We start from the raw sequence: 21,991 nt of genomic DNA on the forward strand, positions 1-21,991 counted from the left end.
CACAGGTCCCGCATGCCACAGCCGCTCTATCACGTGATGCATACTGCTCCGACATGCTAACGTTCTGAGGTGAGTTATGGCGTGTTGCAAGTTTTGTGAGGTGCTTTCGTGATATTTAATGGATCGGATTACATTTTTTATTTTTCTCCGATATCCGATCCAGTCATTTAGGTCAGTATCGGACCGATACCGATACGTAATATCGGATCGGTCCATCTCTACAACAAAATACACAATACACAATATAGAACTATATAAGAATGTATGAAGAAATCTAAATATAAATAAATATATACACAATAACAGCAGCTGTACAAGTATTAACCGGAAATGAAGAATATAGTGACCAGTGTTGTGCAAAACCAAAGTCCAGAAAGTCCAGTGTGTGTGTAAGAACCATATGTGTGGGTCAGTACTGTGTGGTGGTGTGATTGAGAGACCGTATCGCCTGCGGGAAGAAGCTCCTCCTCAGTCTCTCTGTGTTGGTCTTCAGGGAGCGGAATCGCTTTCCTGACCTCAACAGAGAGAACAGTCTGTTGTTGGGATGGCTGAAGTCCTTCACGATCTTCCTGGCCTTGGTCCAGCACCGCCTGCTGTAGATTGAGTGCAGGTCAGGGAGCTCGGAGCGGATGGTGCGCTCAGCTGACCGCACAACCCTCTGTAGAGCTCGTCTGTCCTGCATGGTGCTGTTCCCGAACCAGGTTAAGATGTTTCCCGCCAGGATGCTCTCTATGGTGCACGAGTAAAAGTTCCTGAGCACCATGGAGGGCAGTTGGAAGTCTCTCAAGCGTCTGAGGTGGTAGAGACGCTGTCGGGCCTTTCACCACGGTGTTGATGTGACAGGACCATGACAGGTCCTGCGTGATGTGAACTCCGAGGTATTTGAAGCTGTCCACTCTCTCCACTGGGCACTCGTTGATGACGGGGGTCTGGTAGTTCCTCTCCTGCTTAGTGCTGAAGTCCACTATCAGCTCCTTTGTCTTACTGACGTTTAGAAGGAGGTTGTTCCTCTGGCACCAGTTCTCCAGATTCCTAATCTCCTTCAGGTAGGCCGTCTCGTTGTTATCAGAGATCAGGCCCACCACGACGGTGTCGTCAGCAAACTTGATGATGGTGGTGGAGCTGGTAGTGGCCACACAGTCATATGTGTACAAAGAGTACAGCAGGGGGCTCAGAACACACCCCTGGGGGGCTCCAGTGCTGAGAGTGGTGGAGGCTGAGACATGTCCGCCCATCCTTACTGCCTGTGGTCTGCCAGTTAGGAAGTTGGAGATCCACTGACACATAGATGAGCTGAGTCCCAGATGCTCCAGCTTGGTGGTGAGTGTGGAGGGAATTATGGTGTTAAATGCAGAGCTGTAGTCTATGAAGAGCATTTTAACATAATTCCCCCTTCTAGTGTCCAAGTGAGTGAGTGATGTGTGGAGGAGATGAGAGATGGCATCGTCTGTGGAACGATTTGGACGGTAAGCGAACTGTAGTGGGTCCAGTGTGTCTGGTAGTGAAGAAATGATGAAGTCTCTGACCAGGCGTTCAAAGCACTTCATCACTACTGAGGTGAGGGCTACAGGGCGATAGTCATTGAGAGAAGCAGGGTGGGGTTTCTTCGGGACAGGAACAATGATGGACTCTTTGAAGCATGTGGGGATCACCGACTGAGATAAAGAGATGTTGAATATCTCAGTGAACACAGGAGCTAGCTGGTATGCGCAGTCTCTTAGGATACGACCTGGGATGCCGTCTGGTCCTGCTGCTTTCCTGGTGTTCACTCTCTTGAAGGCTCTCCTTACTTCATGCTCGGAGATGACGAGCACGTTTCCGGTGCTGGCAGTATCTTCCTGTCTGCAGCCGTTAGCGCCGCTAACACTAGCATTGTTGGAGACCTTAGCTCAGGCATGGGCGAACTACGGCCCGGGGGCCACGTGCGGCCCGTTAAACGTTTTGATCCGGCCCGCCAAACTTGAAAAAAAAAATGTAAGTAATTAACCTTGTTAATGTTTTATTTCCCCTGCAATTCTGATGTTTCCTCACTAGATGGCGCACTCTAGATATATTGGCTTTGTTGAGGTGAAGCGGCGTAGGCCTATTACTCCACGTTTGCACTTTACCCTGTGACCTACCGCCCCTCTATGAAGATGAGCGGACCCAAGAAAAGGAAAGTGGACAGAGAATGTCGAGTGTTCAAAAAGGAGTGGACAACTAAATATTTTTTCACTGTACACCGATCATCTGCTGTTTGCCTGATATGCCAAGAAACTGTGGCGGTTTTTAAAGAGTATAATATTAGCCGTCACTTTGCCACAAAGCACACAAATTATGCTAGCAAGCTCTCAACAAAAGAACGGGAAGCTGCTGCTGAGAAGTTGGCAGCTAATTTGAAGGCTCAGCAAAGTTTTTTTCACCGTCAAACTGCCATTCAAGAATCAAGTACCAAGGCCAGTTTTATGCTTTCATTCAAAATAGCAAAGGCCAGCAAACCACTGTCAGAGGGCGAGTTTTTAAAAGAATGTATGGTAGAGACAGCAGGTATTTTGTGCCCGGAGACCAAAGACAAATTTGAGAAAATCAGTTTATCACGGCGGACAGTGACTCGCCGTGTAGAACTAATAGATGAAGATATCACCAGCATATTAAACAAAAAGGCGAAGTCATTCACTTTTTATTCTGTAGCACTGGATGAAAGCAATGATGTCAAAGACACTGCTCAGCTCCTCATTTTTATCCGAGGAATCAACGAAACCTTTGAAATAACGGAGGAGTTTTTGACAATGGAGTCTCTGAAAGGACAAACACGGGGAGAGGACTTGTTTGAACGGGTGTCTGCTGCCATCGAAAACATGAAGCTTCCCTGGAGTAAGCTTGTTAACGTCACCACAGATGGATCTCCAAATTTAACGGGAAAAAACGTTGGCCTGCTGAGGAGAATCCAGAATAAAGTGAAAGATGAAAACCCTGACCAGGATGTGATTTTCCTCCACTGCATCCTCCACCAGGAATCTCTATGTAAATCGGTGTTACAGCTGAATCATGTTGTGAATCCTGTGGTGAAACTTGTCAATTTCATACGCGCACGGGGACTTCAGCACCGTCAGTTCATTGCGTTCCTGGAGGAAACTGATGCGGATCACCAGGACCTGCTTTATCACTCCCGTGTCCGCTGGTTGAGTTTGGGCAAAGTGTTTCAACGAGTGTGGGAGCTCAAAGAGGAGATTGGCATGTTTTTGGAGCGGCAGGGGAAGACTGATGAATTTCCTGAGCTGAGCAACAAGAGCTGGATGTGTGACTTCGCGTTTGCTACGGACATATTTTCACACTTGAATGAGCTCAACGTGAAACTGCAGGGGAAGGAGCAGTTTGTGCATGACATGCACACAAACGTGAAAGCCTTCAAATCCAAGCTGGCTTTATTCTCCAGGCAGATTTTGAACAAGTCATTCACTCATTTTCCTACACTAGCCACGCTGAAAGAGGCCGGAGCAAAAGTAAAGAAATACAGTGAGTCACTGGATGCACTGCACGGAGAATTCTGCCGTCGGTTTTTGGATTTCGATAAAATTGACAAGTCACTTCAATTGGTGGCCTTTCCTCTGTCACAAGACCCCGAAACAGCTCCAGAGGAGCTTCAGCTCGAACTCATCGACCTTCAGTCCGACCCTGCCTTAAAAGAGAAATTCAGCTCTCTGAAACTAAATGACTTCTATGCTTCACTCAATGATGCCGCGTTTCCAAATCTAAGGCGAAAAGCGCAGATGATGTTGGCTTTGTTCGGCTCTACCTTCGTGTGTGAACAGACATTCAGCGTCATGAACATCAACAAAGCCAGCCACAGATCCAAGTTAACAGACCTACACCTCAGATCAATCCTGAGAATCGCCACAACAAAACTAACTCCAGACTTTGATGCGCTGGCTAAAAAAGGAGACCAACAACACTGCTCCCATTAAAATGTGTGTCTCCGTGATACGCACGTTGTTAAAATGAACAGTGCGCGCAGATCAAATATAACGCTTCACAGACTGACTTGCTGCAACTGTTTCGAACTTGCACTGGTCGTTGTTGACTTTTGGCACCGGGGAAACAAATTGAATAAAAGGAACAGGACAAGTACATCTGCATCTCCTACCGTTTTTGGAAAAAAAAAAAAAAAAAAAGTTAGGAGGAGAGTGATGTGATATCCTGAAGGATAACAGAACTTTCAGTGCTTTAAAATAAAATGTTCATTTATTTGATTTTCAGTGTTTAAAGGCTCATTTCGAAGTCAGAGATTTTATTGTAATGCTTTTCTTCATTTAAAAAAAATGAAATTAAAGCACATGTTTTCTCCATATCCCAAGATGTGTATTTTTCCCCCAATGAGGTGATGTTTTCAAAGCATGCCATCTATCTACTCCTGTTCCGGCCCATTTGTCAAATGTTAGAACTCAATGTGGCCCACGAATCAAAAAGTTTGCCCACCCCTGCCTTAGCTGCAGCCTCGAAGCGAGCATAGAAAGTGTTCAGCTCGTCTGCCAGAGTCACGGCCGCGTTCGTCATACCGGTTGTTGGTGCTTTATAGTCCGTTATTGTCCTTAGTCCCCGCCACAGGCTCCTAGAGTCACTCTGTTGGAGTTGTGACTCTAGTTTCCTCCCGTAGCGCTGCTTCGCCTCTTTCACCGCCCTCCGCACGTTATATGACGCGGCTTTGTACGGGTCCATGTCCCCCGTCTTGAGTCCCGTGTTGTAGGCAGCGGTGCGGGATCTCAGAGCGTCGCGGATGGTTTTATCCACCCACGGCTTCTGGTTGGGAAACGTTGTGATAGTCTTTGTCTCCACGGTATCATCCGCTAGTTTCCCGATGAATCCCACAACCGCTTCCGTAAACACGTTGACGTCATCGTCGGAGCTGTTTCTGAACATGCCCCAGTCTGCGTCATCGAGTCAGCTGAAAATAGTCATGTGACTTGGAGGTGCAGCCTGTCGGTGGACCACAGAGGGTTAATAACACTCACCTTCCTTCCATTTCCAGAGTGTAACATCCAACCACCTGTGTAAAAAGCAAAATTCCCAAGGTGTTGTTCAAAATGTGCTCTGACACAGTCATAAGCATGGCTTGCTACTGAAAACAAGAAAAAAGACGGTCATGCTATGGGCTGAACCATTTGTTAATGGTGCAGGGGGAACACTATCCAATATATTCAGTTTTAGCATTTATATTCACTGTTGCAAAGATCATGAAGTCTTTGTCACAATCCATACTGTCACCAGTGTTGGTGAAAAAAGTGATCAGTTACTAATTACTGATTACTTCCGCAAAAAAGTAATACTTATTTTCAAAAGTAATTAATTACTTAGTTACTTAGTTACTTTTTAAAAACACGATTTACAACCTGAATAGGTGATAAAGCAATAGATCTTTCAGCCCAATTCTACTTTTTCTGCATAATCCATCATACAAAATGTAATCAAATGGAAAAGTCTCTTTTTAAAACTTGTTTTATTAGTTTTAATCTTTTAACTTTATGCATCAAGCAAACATTAAATTATATGCAACATTCACTCACCAGAAGAAATTTGTTTAACATTTAAACCTATTTTCTGCACATTCCAGCACATAAAATAAAATATTTTTTTGTGTTTACACTCAGTCTTTCAAATAAATGCAAGTAAAACACAGCAGAAAATAAATAAAGTCAAAGACTAGCAGTCCTGTTGCTCTATTTTCAACTGTAAAGCAGGAGTGGGGCAGGCGGAGGTTTGCCCTGGTGCAGGTGTGCCGCAGCTGTCAGTTGAAGAATCTGCGAGTTTGTCTGTGAATTTCCCATTACGTCGTAGCGTACTGTCGGTACTTGCTTGGAAGCTAAGGGGTTCTAAACTTAGACTAAAGAAGTTTTTTTCCCACGCACAACGGACGCTAATGTTTTTGTCACTTTTTATGGAATCAAACTCAAAGTAAGGTCAGTACTTCCACGCTTTAAACGCTGCACGCTCATACTCTCTCCCGCACTCGATATATGATCCATTCTTGATCTGCACACAGCTGTTGTCACGAACGTGGCACTCGCTTACATCATTGTCATGAGACACTCTCGCAAAAAAATCATGGTTTTAGTAACGCAGTAACGCAGTGTGCTTATGGGAAAGTAACAGTAATCTAATTACCGTTTTTGCAATAGTAATAAAGTTTTACTTACTTACTTAGTAATCCCTTACTTTACTCCTTACTTGAAAAAAGTAATCGGATTACAGTAATGCGTTACTGCCCATCTCTGACTGTCACACACAGGAAGTAAAACACAAACACAGTGAAAATTATGTTTAATATGAAGGTTTCCATAAAAGTATGTCTTCTGCTACTTTTTCCTGCCAAAAGAAAAGCAGAGCAAAGCAAAACAACAAAGTAAATGCAGCTGTTTCCTGCTACAATAGACAAATGCTGTGTTTTCCTTTTTATTTCCAGACACCAGTCTACCTGCTCCGCCATGATGTGCTAAAAATTGAATGCCAGTAATTGACAGAATCAATATATTCTCATTAATTCAAATAACTTTATCTGGTTAGGGTGATATTAATGTCTGCCATGATTAGAGCATTGTCTCAGTCTGCTGAGAGTGGCTGTCAATGCAGTTTTAGAGACATAAATATCCTCAACTGCTGAGCAGGTGTGCCAAACCCTGTATATTGTTTTGTGAAAATTGAAGTGATCCAAGATTACCTGATATTTCCATGTTGTTCCATCAGCCATCCTTTACTGCTTCTTTATTAGCTGTTCCCTTCCTCATTTCTCCCTCACCCTTCCCTCCTCCCGTCCTTATATATTCTGTCATTGTGGCTTTGTGTCATGCTCTATATGCACTCGGTCGTCGTGCAGACAGCCGTGTGCAATTAAAGCTGCTTGTGCAGGAGAGTTGTATGTGTAATGCTTAGCCTTGGTTCAGGAAGACTCTGCTTTGTAAAAGAATACTCATGGTATCAAATAAATCTGTTAGCTAAGTCAGAGGAAGGCAGAGTGGCTGTGTGTTACCGAGAGTTAAAAAGAGGTGGAATACGTTGGGGGAGGAAGGGAGGAAAGAGAGAGACCGGGGGGACGTGACAGTGTGACAGACAAATCAGGCTTAGAGGGAGGAGAAGAGAGGAAGATCAGGGACTGAAGGGAGAGGGGGAGCAGAGATGGAGGTCAATGCGGGGGAGGAAGTGTGGAGCGGAAAAGAGTTAGGAGACGATGTCATCCGCCAGGGTGCTACATGAGTGTGTTCAGCTCAGCGCTGTCAAAATTCATCAGTGGCCTGGAAAGATGATAAACAGCAGCATTTTGTAATCAGCTTCAAGAAATGTAAGCAGACAGGTGTCAATTTTAACATATATTCTTAGTAGTATAAGCATTTGTTTTTAAATCTTAAGAAATTTTGACTCTTTTGGCTCTTGGTAGGCTTGTCATTACTTACTATTTAATATTGGCTATTTAACCTAGTGGTGTGGAGGGGGTGGAGCCTATTATAGCTGATATGAGGGTATACTCTCCCTGGGTCAAAGCTCCACGGGGTCAAAGAGAATTATGTATAATAATTACATCATAATTACTTATAACGGAGCTTGAAGGATTTTAGAATGCATACTCTGCATTATGTTTTTCATATATTATTAACTGGAAATAACATTACAATACAACTTAATCTAAAAAAGAAGAAGTTAATAACTGAACGCCAGCCCACCCTTTCATTGACAGAGTTTAAGAGGCTTGGAGTTTTGTTGGGAGTGAGTAGGATTGACATGATGAGGAGAGGAACAGGCCGACTGCTTTGGAAAAAAATAAAGTTAGAGTGGTAAGTTGGAGATGTTTTGGTTATGTGCCCAGAAGGGATCGTGAATATAGAGGACAAAGGATGTTGAATATGAAGAGAGGGAGACCCCAGAGAAGATTCATGGATGCAGTTAGAGAGGTTATGCAGCAAGTGAATATACTAGGGTCAGATAATATGCTATGATGACCCCTAAGGAGATGAAGAAGAAATAGAAGGAGAAGAAGGATTTTCACAAAGTTTTCCAGAAGGAAAGAAGCCAGGATTTTGATTTTAGAAGCAGGATCCAATCAAGACTTACTGAATTACTGAATGTCTATTAAAACTGAGTTTGAGCTTTATATAAGTTATTTGACAGAATTCATTTTTTTCAGTGTAAGTGACATTAATATGCAAGTGAAATAAATGCCGTACATATATTTTGTGAATTCGAGACTGTTAAAGACTGCTTTGATGCCAAAGTCGCTGACAGAATTGCAATATGATGCCTGAAGCATAAACATTTGCTCAAAGGCCATTGGTGACTAAATCAATTCATTTGTCGTGGAAAAATGACCAAATGCACACAAGCACGTGCAAATGGATACGCACGAGGTAAAAACTGCATCATGGCTGTTCTCAAACTCCCTTGTTAGCATGTCTTAGCATGTTTTGTCAGTTTTCTACAAAACGAAGATCACGACTCCTCTGATATGTGTTTATTTCTTTCACATTCATATTGACTGTTTTCAAATTTACACTGCACTGTCTTCAGGTTTCATTGCTTGGTGTTCTAGTCTCTGAGGTCCTTGTACATTTTCTTGTTACTATTAGAAGCAGAACTACTACATGTATGTCAGCAGCAGCATTGTTTGCTCTGTTAAGCAGTAGCTTTTGATTGCAGATGCACCAATTTGTTTTTGGCATGTCAAAATTGTTATTTTCCAGTGGTTGTATTGTTGTGGGACTCTGAATTATTTCATTCAAATGTTCTTTTGTGCATGTGTATTTGCGTTTGTTTGGCAATGTTTCTCTTGTTTTGTGCTTATCATACAGGATTCAGGAGGAGATGGACAGGCTAAGTAGACCAGACTGTGCAGGCAGACAACAGAGCCAGCCATGATGTTAAGCTGCTTTTTGTTATGCAGAACAAAAAGATAGATAGCAGAACACACATACGGGAACACACACACAGATTGAGAGAGAGAGCACAAGTGAGAGAGACACAGAGTACAAAAAGCAGTAAACTGCTTGCCTCACTGCTCGCTCTGCAAACCAGTCAAGCATCCTGGTTCAGGGCTTCAGCAGCGCTTCTCTATTGCTGCCTCTCTGCTGTACCGATCAAGCATAGAATTTTATGCTATATATCATACATAATATAACATTAGACAATGCATGGCCGTCTATCCTGCTCCATTAAGTAACTGAGTTTACCTTGGTGTACTTTTTTATTGTTGGCTATTTTGCAGTGGGCTTTGGAAAAGTTTTTGTGGAGGTTTTAATTTCTAACATCTGTAGCTATAATATTCAACAGTGACAGCTATAATAAATATGAGGAGAGGAATATTTTGACATTTCTCTGGCCTTATCCTATGTGCCTATTTTATAAATGTACAGTGATATCCCTCTAAAGGTCACCATTAGATTTGCTGCGTCATACAGGAGTCACCAGAATCTAGGTGCTCGTGTGGCATAGAAGAGTATTCAGATTACATTTTCTTCTCAGTCGCTGTGAGATCCATGATCACATTTTGCCTTTTTTTCCTCAGAAGAAAACTAATCCAAAATTTTACCACTCACCAATATTTTCAAGGAGTAGAAGAAGAGAGTGAATTTCATGAGTTTTATGTCAGTGAACTCACACAGAGAGAAGTAATATCTGAACAAAGGGGCATGCACAGAGAGCACTATGAGTTCTGCCTATAGGAATATGGAAATCTATGACAGGTTGAAGCACCGAGTTAGAGTGAATACACCGAGTGCAGAGTCACAGCCACAGGCTGTCTACGCCATTATTAGTCCAATTATCATGCTGGATGGGAAAGGGGGAAGAGAGATTGGGGAAGACAGCAAAGATGAAAAACAAATGTGACACCTCGGGGAATTCATTTGCAAAAATTGCATAATCATAACTACATTTCCAGAACTTTGCAGACTTGTTATGGTACATTATGCACAACAATAGGAAGAGAAATGTAAAAAGGTATGAGGAGTTCATGACTAAGTTAATTATTTTCTGACATTTAATTTCCCATTCATTGTGCAACGCTTCCTTGTACATGGATCTCTTCATCAGGAGCCAGTTGCACCATGTGTTCACTTAACTTAACCTACTGCACCTACTCTGGAGGCATGGTAACAGGTTTTGTAATGAAAACATGGTACATTTGCTGGGTTCTTATTTAATTAAACTAACACAGAAAACATCAAATTCCTATAAGCATTAATTAAAAACTGAACAGCATTTTCTTTTTAAAGATGTGAGGAGTTGCATTTGCGTTTATGTCTATATATGAGCATTTGAGACTTAAAAATGTAAGCCTGAAAAAAAGAGTCTCTTTCAGTCATGAATCTGATTTTAGAAATCATTTTACACACAGCTTTAGTGATGGGTTAATAAACAGTGGATGCAGCCAATCCGTGTGTGTCACTTGTCTAAAAATATCTCAAAAATACACTTCAACACATGGGTGTGAGCTTATTCACCACCTGCCATGCCTGCCGTGATGGAAACTGGAAACTGATGAGACATACTAAAAAAAAGTTATTTTAGAATTTGCACAACACATTTTTTTTTAAAGTTTCCTGATAATGTATAACACGGTTCTGGTTTTTCAAAGCCTCCATTTGGTGGTGCACAGCCTCGTTTTAATTCTTAGCTTTTTGTGAAGCCATTGTGTTTATATTGGATTAATAATTGTCTGTTTACTTGATTTCACTCCAAAGTAAATTCCCTCTACTCAAGTGACATCTGCCATGGCCATCTCTCTCTTTGTTGTACAGCCAGATCCTCTTGAAATGAAGGGCTGCTCCAAAGTAGTGACAAGTATTAGATGGAGCCTGATGCAGTCACATGCTGCCTCAATTTCCTTTGCTCCTTTAGTTATTTTTGGAACCAAGGGAATAAACAACAAAACTCTTGTATCTCTGCACAGCATCTATCTATCTTATCTATCTTATCTATCCTATCTATCTTATCTATCTTATCTATCCTATCTATCCTATCTATCCTATCTATCTATCAAAAATGGGGGGAAAAAGGGGGAATGAAAGTGTATTACAGTTTTTCTCAGTTGCTTTGGTGATTTTCTCACATAACTATTAACATTTCCACAGCAGTTAGTGTATTTCGCAAAACAATTGGTGCAAACTGCAAAACCTACTGGATAACCTGCAAAAGCAGGTCACTTGCTCAAAATCGATAATCCATTCTTCAAAAGCAAGTATTTATGTCAATGAAACTGCCATTGTCATCAAAATGAGAAGTCTTGACATCATCTTGATGAACAAGATAGTCAAATGGCTTTGTCATGTTTCCATTATGACAGTTCACAGTATTCTCTCAGTGTTTTCCAACGCAAAAAAAGGTCAGAATTCGGTGACACTACCTGAAAATGCTCAAGACAGCACTATACACTTTTTGTACAGCCGTGTATAGTAAAATTACAGTAATGTACACTAAACATGAGATATTATGAGATGTTGGATTACTGTCCAATACTATGCATACCTGTTCTCCCTACGAAATGTTTGAATGATTGAATTCACAGTGATTCTTCCAAGATTTGGTTGCACCCTCCGACCAGCATCATCCATTGTGAGGCCGTGATTGACAACATGGTCAACAAGTGTTGCCCTAATTTCATTATGGATCTGCCTATGTATTTGACGTCTTCCAGGAAAAAATAATGATAAAAAAAGTTATAACATTTGCTAGACAGCATTTGAAAACGAATTCACCAATTTTGTATGTGATGCCTCAAGCAATGAAATAAAGACTATTAGTTTTATTGGGAATGACTATTCAGCATCCAAAAGTATAGTTCATTTTGACTGACATGACATAAGCAAATGATAATGCTGTCGACGCCAGATAATTGTATGAAAGCAAGTGATACATGTCCAAGAGCATTTGCAATTTGTTCAGAGGAAGGAGACATTGCTACTATGATGTGCAAAAACGACTAAATGTTTGGAGGTTGCACTAATGGTTTTGAGAATTTTTATTCTGATCTGAGAAAAGCACCAAGATGACTGAGAAAAACTGTATTTACTATGTAGATGGTTTAAAATCAAGTGATCTCAGTCAGTTTGAATTCATTCAGTCTCCGGTGTCCTTGTCATATTCTGCAGATTATATACAACTTCAACTTCAATCACAATGTCTGCCTTTCTATGGGATGTACCAACAACATTATGTCCAGGTTGTCTTGTGGGCTTTGGTATGAGGTCATTCTATATGACTTTACCAGATAAGTTTGTCTATTCTGTCTCATCATGATTTGGAAAAAGTCACCTATGCCAAAGTCACCTATTACAGTTTCTTAGACCTTGGTCTCCCCCGCAAATGGTGCAGAATACAAGCAAAAGACTACTCATTGGTACTAGAAAATAGAAGCACATCACTCGTATCCTGGCTTCTCTGCACTCAACTCAATATTCTCAATATTTTACTAATTGTTTTTAAGGCTCTTAACAGGCAGGTTCTAATATATACCACCAACCCCATTTGTTTACATTCTGCCTCCAGTCTCTCAGCTCCACTGGGAAAGTTACATGCCCCAAGGTCACGCATCAAATCAAAAGTTCCCTCCATGTTCCCTCAGTGCTGCCTCCATCTCTGCTTTTAAGTCTAGGCTCAACACTCACCGTTATTCCCTGTCCTTTCCAGCCCACTAATCTCCCATTTGTTGTTATGTCTGTAACTCTGCTTCTCCTTCGCTGTTCTCTGGTTGTTGCTGTCAGTATACTGGTGAATGATAGGTTTGTAGCTTGAACCCATCCGCTGGAACGTTGAAGGCAATATAATTACACTGCAAAGCAAGACACAAGTAGGCAAGCTTCTTCATGTTTCTCGTGCACGGGAGAGAACCGGACAGGCACCGTTCCTTCGCTTGACCCCAGTTGCTCTCGTCCGTTCTCCCGTACCACTGTTCTTTTATTGAGGTTACATGAATATGCATAAGTTCATTAACATATGACGTCTACATACACACAAAGAGTACCTTGCCTGTGTGTGTGTGTGTGTGTGTGTGTGTGTGTGTGTGTGTGTGTGTGTGTGTGTGTGTGTGTGTGTGTGTGGACTGCTGATCAAAGGGTCAAACATCCTTGGTCAGGAAGAGGGTAGCCTCCCCCTCCCCCTAGATGGTTCATCCTAGATAACACGGTGAGGAAGTCCTGCAGTTCATCTAAACAAAGAGCACTTAGACTAGAACAGACGCAACTACGTTAATCCTACCATAAAACAATAAGACACGGTATGACCTCTCATGCTCCCAAAGTGCTGTCTAATACACACAAAGTTTGCAGACTATCAAGGATCAAAACCTCTACCAATCTACAACTAATTACAAAACTCTAAGCATATATAAGTAAATATTTCTAAGCATAAATGACTATCAACAATACAAATCTAACATTTCCCCCCTTTTTGACCTTTATGCTTGAAAAGTTCCCAGGTATGAATACCTCATGTCTGACAGTTTCAATGCAAACATTTTTATACTCAGCATACGTCAAATCACCCTAAATTACTGAAAAGGTACACAGTTCAACAAATGTATTAGCAGTTATCCCATTCCTCATTGATCTCATCTCATGGCAAACTGCATCCTATGAGCAAACAAAGAAATTGTTAATTTAATAGTGAAAATAAGAAGATAACATTTTCAAAAACATCCCAGCTTGGTGATGCTTCCTCTGGGTGTGCACATCACATGTCTCTCTGCAGAGTGGTTTAAGCTCTGCAGGGCGTCATGAATGTCTCTTCCAGTTGTTTCCATCACTGTCCATAGGACCAGAGTCCAAATGTATGTAGAATAAACATTCAAACATACCAGTTGGTTTTGTTGTTCGTCAACATGGGTCTCAGCTATTTCCAAGCTGCAGACCTCTCAGCACTCCAGTTTTATGGCCTCTTACCAGCCCCCATCACCTGACTTCAGACCTTCGTCTTGTGAGGGGGATATTTATGACTCTGCCATTGTCCACGCTCTGCAGAAAAAGCTCTCTGTGGAAAGGGTGCTGGGTTCCGTCATCTTACTGCTGTTATGATCCCAGCAGCCTTCAGAGTGTCATCGTATGCACAGTACAGTGGCACAGCATTAGATGATGTTCATAGGAAATTGCTGTCATCACCACCATAGCTTCTGGTTCCTGTGCTTTTCACAGAATCATGATGTCATCCTCGAACTCCTTCTGCGCTGTCGATGGAGCCCTCATCCCTCGAGTTTTCATATCCCAACGCTGCTGAAGATTTAAGGCAGAGCACGTCGTACACCTTAATTGTCTTTCTCAGCGTCAATATTGAATCTTTCATTTTATTTAAAATCTTGCTGTGGGAAGTCTCCTCTTGATCTCCTGGAAGCTCAGTAGCACAGCTCTCTGTGTGATGTCTGCTGTGCTGAAGATGATCTCTGATCCTCCTGAAGTCTCTCTCCTGGCCTCAGCTCCCATCCTGTGGACGATCCTCTCAGGCACTCCTTCTCGTCATGCATAGTCCTGATTTTGGGCCTGCTGGATCTGTCTCTCTTAGGTGAGAGTTGTCATGTGTCCATCTCCTCTGCCTTCCTCCTGGTTCAGCTGTTTCCGGCACCAGCTGGGGTCCTATAAGGATGAGCGTCGTAGTCAAGGTAACCAAGAGGGTCCTGGTCGCACACAGGTCCGTCACGCCTCGCACTTGGTTGCCCTAGAGTTGATCAGAGGCTGGAGGTTGAAGTGCGAGCTTACCCTACGGGGGCTCAATCAGCACTCCCCCCTCACCACTGAAACAACCAAGTGTGAGATTTCTCTATTGTGCTGTCTTGAGGGTGCCGGGGTTTCCTGGGCCCTCGACCTCTTGCAGTGGCTCTGATAAATCCAGGAGGGTCTCTCGCTATTTTGCAGGCAGTTAAAATGGTCCTTGCTGTGGCTCCAAGGTCTGATCTCATGATGGGCCCCAACCAGCTTGACCTTTGACCTCAACCACTGCCTGGTCCTGTCAGCTATGCGCTTCTCACTGGGCCTCTGAAGATTTCTCAGGAGATTACTGCTGCACCTGTATTTCCTTGCTAGGAAGACAAACTATTTGGAGAGTATGTCAACAATCATCAAACCACATTCTTTAGTTCAGTGAACTTCACTTATAGGCCATCAAAGCCTCATCTGAACATGGGTGCACCACTTGCATAGGTTTAATATTTGTAAATAAAACGGCTAATCACACAAATCACTGCAACAATAATAAAAAACATTGTTTAATGTTAATCCTTGGACCCCTCCTCTTGACGCATGGACACACCCATGCGTCAACTCACCAAACCTGGATTCCTGTCTTAAAGAAAAAGATTAGCTAGATCATATCCCAGGCAACATCAGGGCATCTCCTCCCCAGGAGCAGCACCACCCTGGACCTATAATCCTGCAATAAAAATGTTAGTGTGTTTTGCATAACACCTGGCTCTGCCAGGAGCCTGCATACACACCATCATGGCCTGGAAAGCAAAATCTGGAAGTGAAATCAAATGTCATACCTGTAAACAATTATATCATAAAAGTAATAAGCATTCAGCACTAGCAAGACAAGTGTCATGTGCAGGTTTTCTCAAATCAGTAAACTACAATTATTACCATAATTTGCCTCAGACATGGATCATCCCATGTACTCAGTCAACAGTAATGTAATCAGTGACTTCTCGTAAGCAAAGTCACTCCACTCATATATTATTTATGGGCTCAAGAGTGGCCAGCAAATGAGCCCATATTAACTATTCCATAACACCGCATCTCTTATTTGTTTGTCTCATGTCACTTGTCCGCTTCTGCTGAATCTTGTACATGCAGTCTCAAAAAACAAACATTAGCAACACACATTGATTATCCTGGTGGGCAGGCGTCGGCCATCCACATTCCAGAGGTGCCATAAAAACACCATAAAGTTAGCCATCCCTAGCTGTAGAAAGAATGTCATACACATATAAACCCAGAAATCCTATAGTAAAAAAAACATTAACTAATCCTCTTATAAATCACATGATCAAACACATGAAAAACTGCAATGCTGTAGAAAAGAAAATGCGAATGTTAGCGCTTGCGCAGGCGTATTGCATACTTTGTCACCATTACCTCTGTAAGCAACACAAGGTAGTGAATAACACACACATAGTAAATTCACAGACAGAGAAAATGGCATTTAAAAGATTAAATCATCATGCAACCTCGAATGTTGCTGTCATCTTTCTGCTCCTGTAACAAAACCACATAAAATCATCCACCCTTTTGTCCTGTCTAGGTGGAGGTTAAACTTGAGTCGTGGTCAAGTCCTGTCAGCTTTTACCAGTCAGTCAGTTTGTTTTTATTCCATTCATTCATTCATTCATTCATTCTTTCTTTCTTTGCTGATAGTGGAACCTATCGTCGCATTTAGTTTCCACTCTCAGCAAAATGACGTCATTTCAAAAAGAAAAAGAAGTTTAGATAGGATTACATCGCTGAATCCTTTTTAGGACAGGGACTCTCATTTAATATTGTCCCAATAAGTAGCTTTCTCCTGAGCCCATTTCAATGTGGAGAAAACTCACTTGTAACAGCTTTCTCGACAGGTCGTATAGCACTTTTAATTCCCGACGTGCAGATCTGCTTAAAGAAAAGAAATAGACAAACAAAATCAGTGCCTGTTCAAAAAATAAAAATGAAAAATAACAGAGATTATCAAACCAAACTTTCAGTGCACTGTGAAAGTATCAAAATAAAAAGGCCTTGTTAAGTCATGACACAAACTCCTCATCAACTTCACAACAGGAGAAGAATCATCAGCTAGATTCACTCCAAACCAACCATCAGCTGCACAACTCACAACATAAGCCTAATGTCTTCTTTAACTTATGAGTTTAATCACCAGGTCTGTGCTCTTCACTCATTTAGGCCACAGATCTATTTTATTCAGTTTTCCTTTTTTCCCTTCATCATAAAACATGTGACATGCTGTCATGCACTTCACAAAAGAAGTTTGTTCTGACATATTCAGAGTTGTGTATCTAAATACAGGATTCACTCGCACATCAAAACAGGAAACTCAGTGTTTTAGAGTCTCCACTCAACACACAACAAACTCCAACACATCTCATTCACTCGTGCTAGAATTCAATCACCTTTCATTAATCTAAAACCGATCAACTAATTTGCATATCAGCTATTAACCCACTAAGTTGACAGGACGACAGAAAAGCATGTTCAAAATAGTATCACAAAAGACAATTTCCCTCATACAGTAAATTACATGTGCTGCCTCAATCAAGCAGGAAGCTTCTCCCAATTTACCATTTTAACAACTAAATTTATTGTCTGATCACTGGTTGGTCAAACCAGGATCTTTTTTCCCACAAAAGTTAAACTGTTGTCCTGCAACCTGGAGAGTCAATTTTTTGCATTGGATAAATTCAGTATTTAATAACAAGTGTCTGCTAAATTGACACTATTTTAACACTGATGAAAGATAACAAGCTAATTTTCATTGCATGGGTGTTTGTGCCTTTCCTACACATTTCTCTGCTATTATTTAATCATTTCTTAACTAATGTGCTATGAGTCCACTGGTCTTTGCATCACACTAAGTGACTTGGACAAGATGATAAACAGACTCACATGCTGAAGATGTTGTCTAATCTTCATGAGCTCTCTTGTGTTTGTGTTAGTAGGGTTAATGCATGTTCTGCTTGTGTGTGTGATTTTGTATATGATGTATATGTTTTTTATATTTGCATATATCCAGACTCCTTCTCAATTTTCCAACTTAAGCAGTCAGTTTTCTTTTCCCCAGGTTTGCTAACCCAAATTTTGATTTCCCACATTAAATAACAGCATTCCTCTGTGTTCTCACCTAGTCTTCTCACTCTGTTGTCCTCTCACTCTTTTGTCCTCTCCCACTTCAACAGTCCAAACAGCCGGCAGTTCTCCTTCAGCTTTGTCCTGTGTTCCACTGTCTCTTCTTGCCATTTTACTCCACAGGTGGCAAATGTCAAACTCCAACTGTTCAGTTCTCCTCAAACGTTTTCTTCACATGCACAGTGAAGTCACAGCCTGTTGTAAACACAGTGCCATCCATCCGATCAGTCAGGATGATGGGTTTGCTCTTCTTCTCTGATACTGTTTGTCCACATTGCTGCTGCTTTGCTGGGACTCTTTGCTCAGGACTTGCTGCTGTCTCTTTATCATGTTATTGCTTTGGAGCTGCATTCCTTGTCTTCAGGGAGGGGTGAGAGCTTGCTTGCTTGTGAGGTTGAGAGACACATGGCGCTGTAAATAAGTCAGCCAGAAACTTGGCCTGCATGTTTCCAATGATGTTAAACTATAACTTTCTTCCGACTGCTGCATGTGGAAAATTGATTCAGGTCTGCTTTTCACCTGAAAGTGACAAACTAAGACATTTCATTATTATAATCACTGCTTAATCAACACACATCTCTCTCTCTGTGTGTGTTTTTGTGAACAGTCTTTTCTTAAAAGCAGAAAATGAAATTGTAGTTGTTTTTGGCTGATCAACACAAAACCTTTTTCCTATGATTTTTCTTTTTCACTCTTTTTTTTTCTTTTTTTTCGTTACAATAGCTGGTGACCTGCAGAATCACCGCTCTCACTCACAATCAAAGGCAATTACTTTTACACAGCGCACAAAAACACTGTGACGTCAGACACATTCACACTCACTTTGTCATCTGCAAAAATAAATCACATGGCTGATGATATGTGCCATGGTGATCCGTAAATATGATCACCAGTTTATTTAACTATTTTTCAACCCAACAAACAAATAAACAAAAACATGATGCTGATGTTATGAACACTCTACACACAAGTCAAGATGCAGGAAAACTGCTCATGGAAACGCTGCACACTCCAGTTATCACAGTTATCCTAGCTCTGTTTCCCTCTCTTTGAGTAGTTCTCAGACAGCTCTTGATCTGATAATGTGTAGCTTGCTCATCAGCTCAGAAGAAAAAGAAAAAAACGCAACGCAACATCACACAGTAGTTGCATGCTCTTCCCACAGCGGCAAAGTCTTACACTTTCATATTCAATACAGCTTCTCCATCACGTACTTTTAGATGTTTCATATAGGGTTCAGCATATTAGTTGTTTTCACAGGTGTGCTGTATATCTCAACAATGGCTCATAATAAGACGACAGTCTTTCACACAGGTCAAGTGCCTCTATGCACTTCATTAGCTTAAATATTTATCTATAACACTTCACCTCATATGTCATTGTACTGAATTTGAGCAACCACAAGCTTAATGTAGATTACTTTTAACAACTATCCACCTAAATTAAATCTATGGTCTGGCACACAGGCTGTTGTCGATCAGGGCAAGCTAAAGAATAAACATTGTGTCAGCAAGGGGTGGGGGGAAAGCCATTCACCAGAGCATATCTTAAGTGCTGTGGACTGGCCTTCTCCACACGCTCTTCAAGGCTGGTGTGTTTTCTGAAAACTTCTAACATTTGAATCTCTTCCATTTATAAGCCTGCGATTAACCGCACGGCTCAGGTCCGCGTGACCGCGCTCGCGTGAACCCGCGCAGCTAAGGAGCCATCGCTCTCTCTCTTTTTTACATAAATACTTTGTGCTGCCAGGAGCAAAGTCCAGCACAAACGTCTGTCTCCCTCCGACTCACTCTTGGTTGCTTAGAAACCCATGATAACAACAGCAGTCGGTGTCACAGACCACATGTTCTGCTCCTCACACACTCACACAACAACAACAACGACGACGACGACGACGACGACGACGACGACGACGACAACAACGACGACGACAATGACAACAACACAAAATAGGCCTACTGTCCAGCACAATCTGGACCCCGCGGAACCTCTCAACGCCTCACAAAGTGGCGGAGAACTCACCTCTCGCTGCACGAAGTAGCGAGGAACCTCTTACCCCACAAAGCGGTAAGGAACCTCTTGCTGCACACAGTAGCAAGGAACCCGGGTTTCGCTCCACAAAGCAGCGAACTTCTCAACGCCTCACAAAGTGGCGGAGACTGCACAACGACACTGTTATAGAGTCGGCCTCTGTAAACTTACTTGGTGTTGCTTAGCGTGTAATATCAGCATCGAATCCCGCCGATCGCCATTCATCGAGGAGAAAAGACAGACAGCGAATCCACAGGAACTTCCTGGCTGACGTCAGTCTTTCAGCGTGTCCCTCCTCCCCTCGGTGAATGCGATTCCAGGGATCCGGCTCGAAGGACCAATTAACATTTCCCCCCTTTTTGACCTTTATGCTTGAAAAGTTCCCAGGTATGAATACCTCATGTCTGACAGTTTCAATGCAAACATTTTTATACTCAGCATACGTCAAATCACCCTAAATTACTGAAAAGGTACACAGTTCAACAAATGTATTAGCAGTTATCCCATTCCTCATTGATCTCATCTCATGGCAAACTGCATCCTATGAGCAAACAAAGAAATTGTTAATTTAATAGTGAAAATAAGAAGACTACTCATTGGTACTAGAAAATAGAAGCACATCACTCGTATCCTGGCTTCTCTGCACTCAACTCAATATTCTCAATATTTTACTAATTGTTTTTAAGGCTCTTAACAGGCAGGTTCTAATATATACCACCAACCCCATTTGTTTACATTCTGCCTCCAGTCTCTCAGCTCCACTGGGAAAGTTACATGCCCCAAGGTCACGCATCAAATCAAAAGTTCCCTCCATGTTCCCTCAGTGCTGCCTCCATCTCTGCTTTTAAGTCTAGGCTCAACACTCACCGTTATTCCCTGTCCTTTCCAGCCCACTAATCTCCCATTTGTTGTTATGTCTGTAACTCTGCTTCTCCTTCGCTGTTCTCTGGTTGTTGCTGTCAGTATACTGGTGAATGATAGGTTTGTAGCTTGAACCCATCCGCTGGAACGTTGAAGGCAATATAATTACACTGCAAAGCAAGACACAAGTAGGCAAGCTTCTTCATGTTTCTCGTGCACGGGAGAGAACCGGACAGGCACCGTTCCTTCGCTTGACCCCAGTTGCTCTCGTCCGTTCTCCCGTACCACTGTTCTTTTATTGAGGTTACATGAATATGCATAAGTTCATTAACATATGACGTCTACATACACACAAAGAGTACCTTGCCTGTGTGTGTGTGTGTGTGTGTGTGTGTGTGTGTGTGTGTGTGTGTGTGTGTGTGTGTGTGGACTGCTGATCAAAGGGTCAAACATCCTTGGTCAGGAAGAGGGTAGCCTCCCCCTCCCCCTAGATGGTTCATCCTAGATAACACGGTGAGGAAGTCCTGCAGTTCATCTAAACAAAGAGCACTTAGACTAGAACAGACGCAACTACGTTAATCCTACCATAAAACAATAAGACACGGTATGACCTCTCATGCTCCCAAAGTGCTGTCTAATACACACAAAGTTTGCAGACTATCAAGGATCAAAACCTCTACCAATCTACAACTAATTACAAAACTCTAAGCATATATAAGTAAATATTTCTAAGCATAAATGACAATCAACAATACAAATCTAACAGTGAAGGTCTCTTAATCTGTGTCTTATGTATTTATCTATAATATTTTCATATTTTTATGGATATCTGTCTGTCTGTCTGTCTGTCTGTCTGTCTGTCTGTCTGGTCTGTCTTATCAGTCAATGTAAGGTTTCTGTCACAGCTGCACTAAATCAACAGTGTTGCTAATAACCAAAATAATTTTGTTCATGTTTCTGTAATGTTAACTATATTAGCATTTGCAGTCACTTTAATCAAAATGATATTTTTAATACTGACATGTAATTATTGTCATTCATTAATTTTCAAATTTACTGCTTTACAAGCTGAAAAAAGCAGTAAAGCACATTAACATTTTTGATCAAGATGCCAAATTACAGTTATTTATTTGTATTCCTGAACAGAATAATTAGTTGGTTTTTTGTGGTTGAGTGTGATGCTTGAATAATTTCTCATTTCTCAGAGAAGTCCGGTGTGCCAAAACATCAATTTAATTATTAAGTTTTTGACAGATTTGTAAAAT

The 21,991-nt window shown here is 41.7% G+C and overlaps 1 protein-coding gene across 1 annotated transcript; it reads left to right on the forward strand.

Annotated features, from left to right (window-relative positions):
• Nucleotides 1-2,135: 2,135 nt before the first annotated feature.
• Nucleotides 2,136-4,206, forward strand: LOC146660939 (general transcription factor II-I repeat domain-containing protein 2-like). The gene has a single exon (XM_085421667.1). It carries the CDS (start codon nucleotides 2,136-2,138, stop codon nucleotides 3,942-3,944), a length of 1,809 nt encoding a protein of 602 aa, XP_085277793.1. The 3' UTR covers nucleotides 3,945-4,206.
• Nucleotides 4,207-21,991: the final 17,785 nt, after the last annotated feature.

This window comes from Rhamphochromis longiceps, linkage group LG10 (genome assembly GCF_057381845.1).
Source record: "Rhamphochromis longiceps isolate RC_006_pf linkage group LG10, R_longiceps_female_GT1.1, whole genome shotgun sequence".
In the NCBI taxonomy this organism is placed as follows: Eukaryota; Metazoa; Chordata; class Actinopteri; order Cichliformes; family Cichlidae; genus Rhamphochromis; species Rhamphochromis longiceps.

Coding starts and splice junctions, on each gene's coding strand:
- LOC146660939 (XM_085421667.1), top strand. CDS start 2,136: ATGAGCGGACCCAAGAAAAGGAAAGTGGACAGAGAATGTCGAGTGTTC.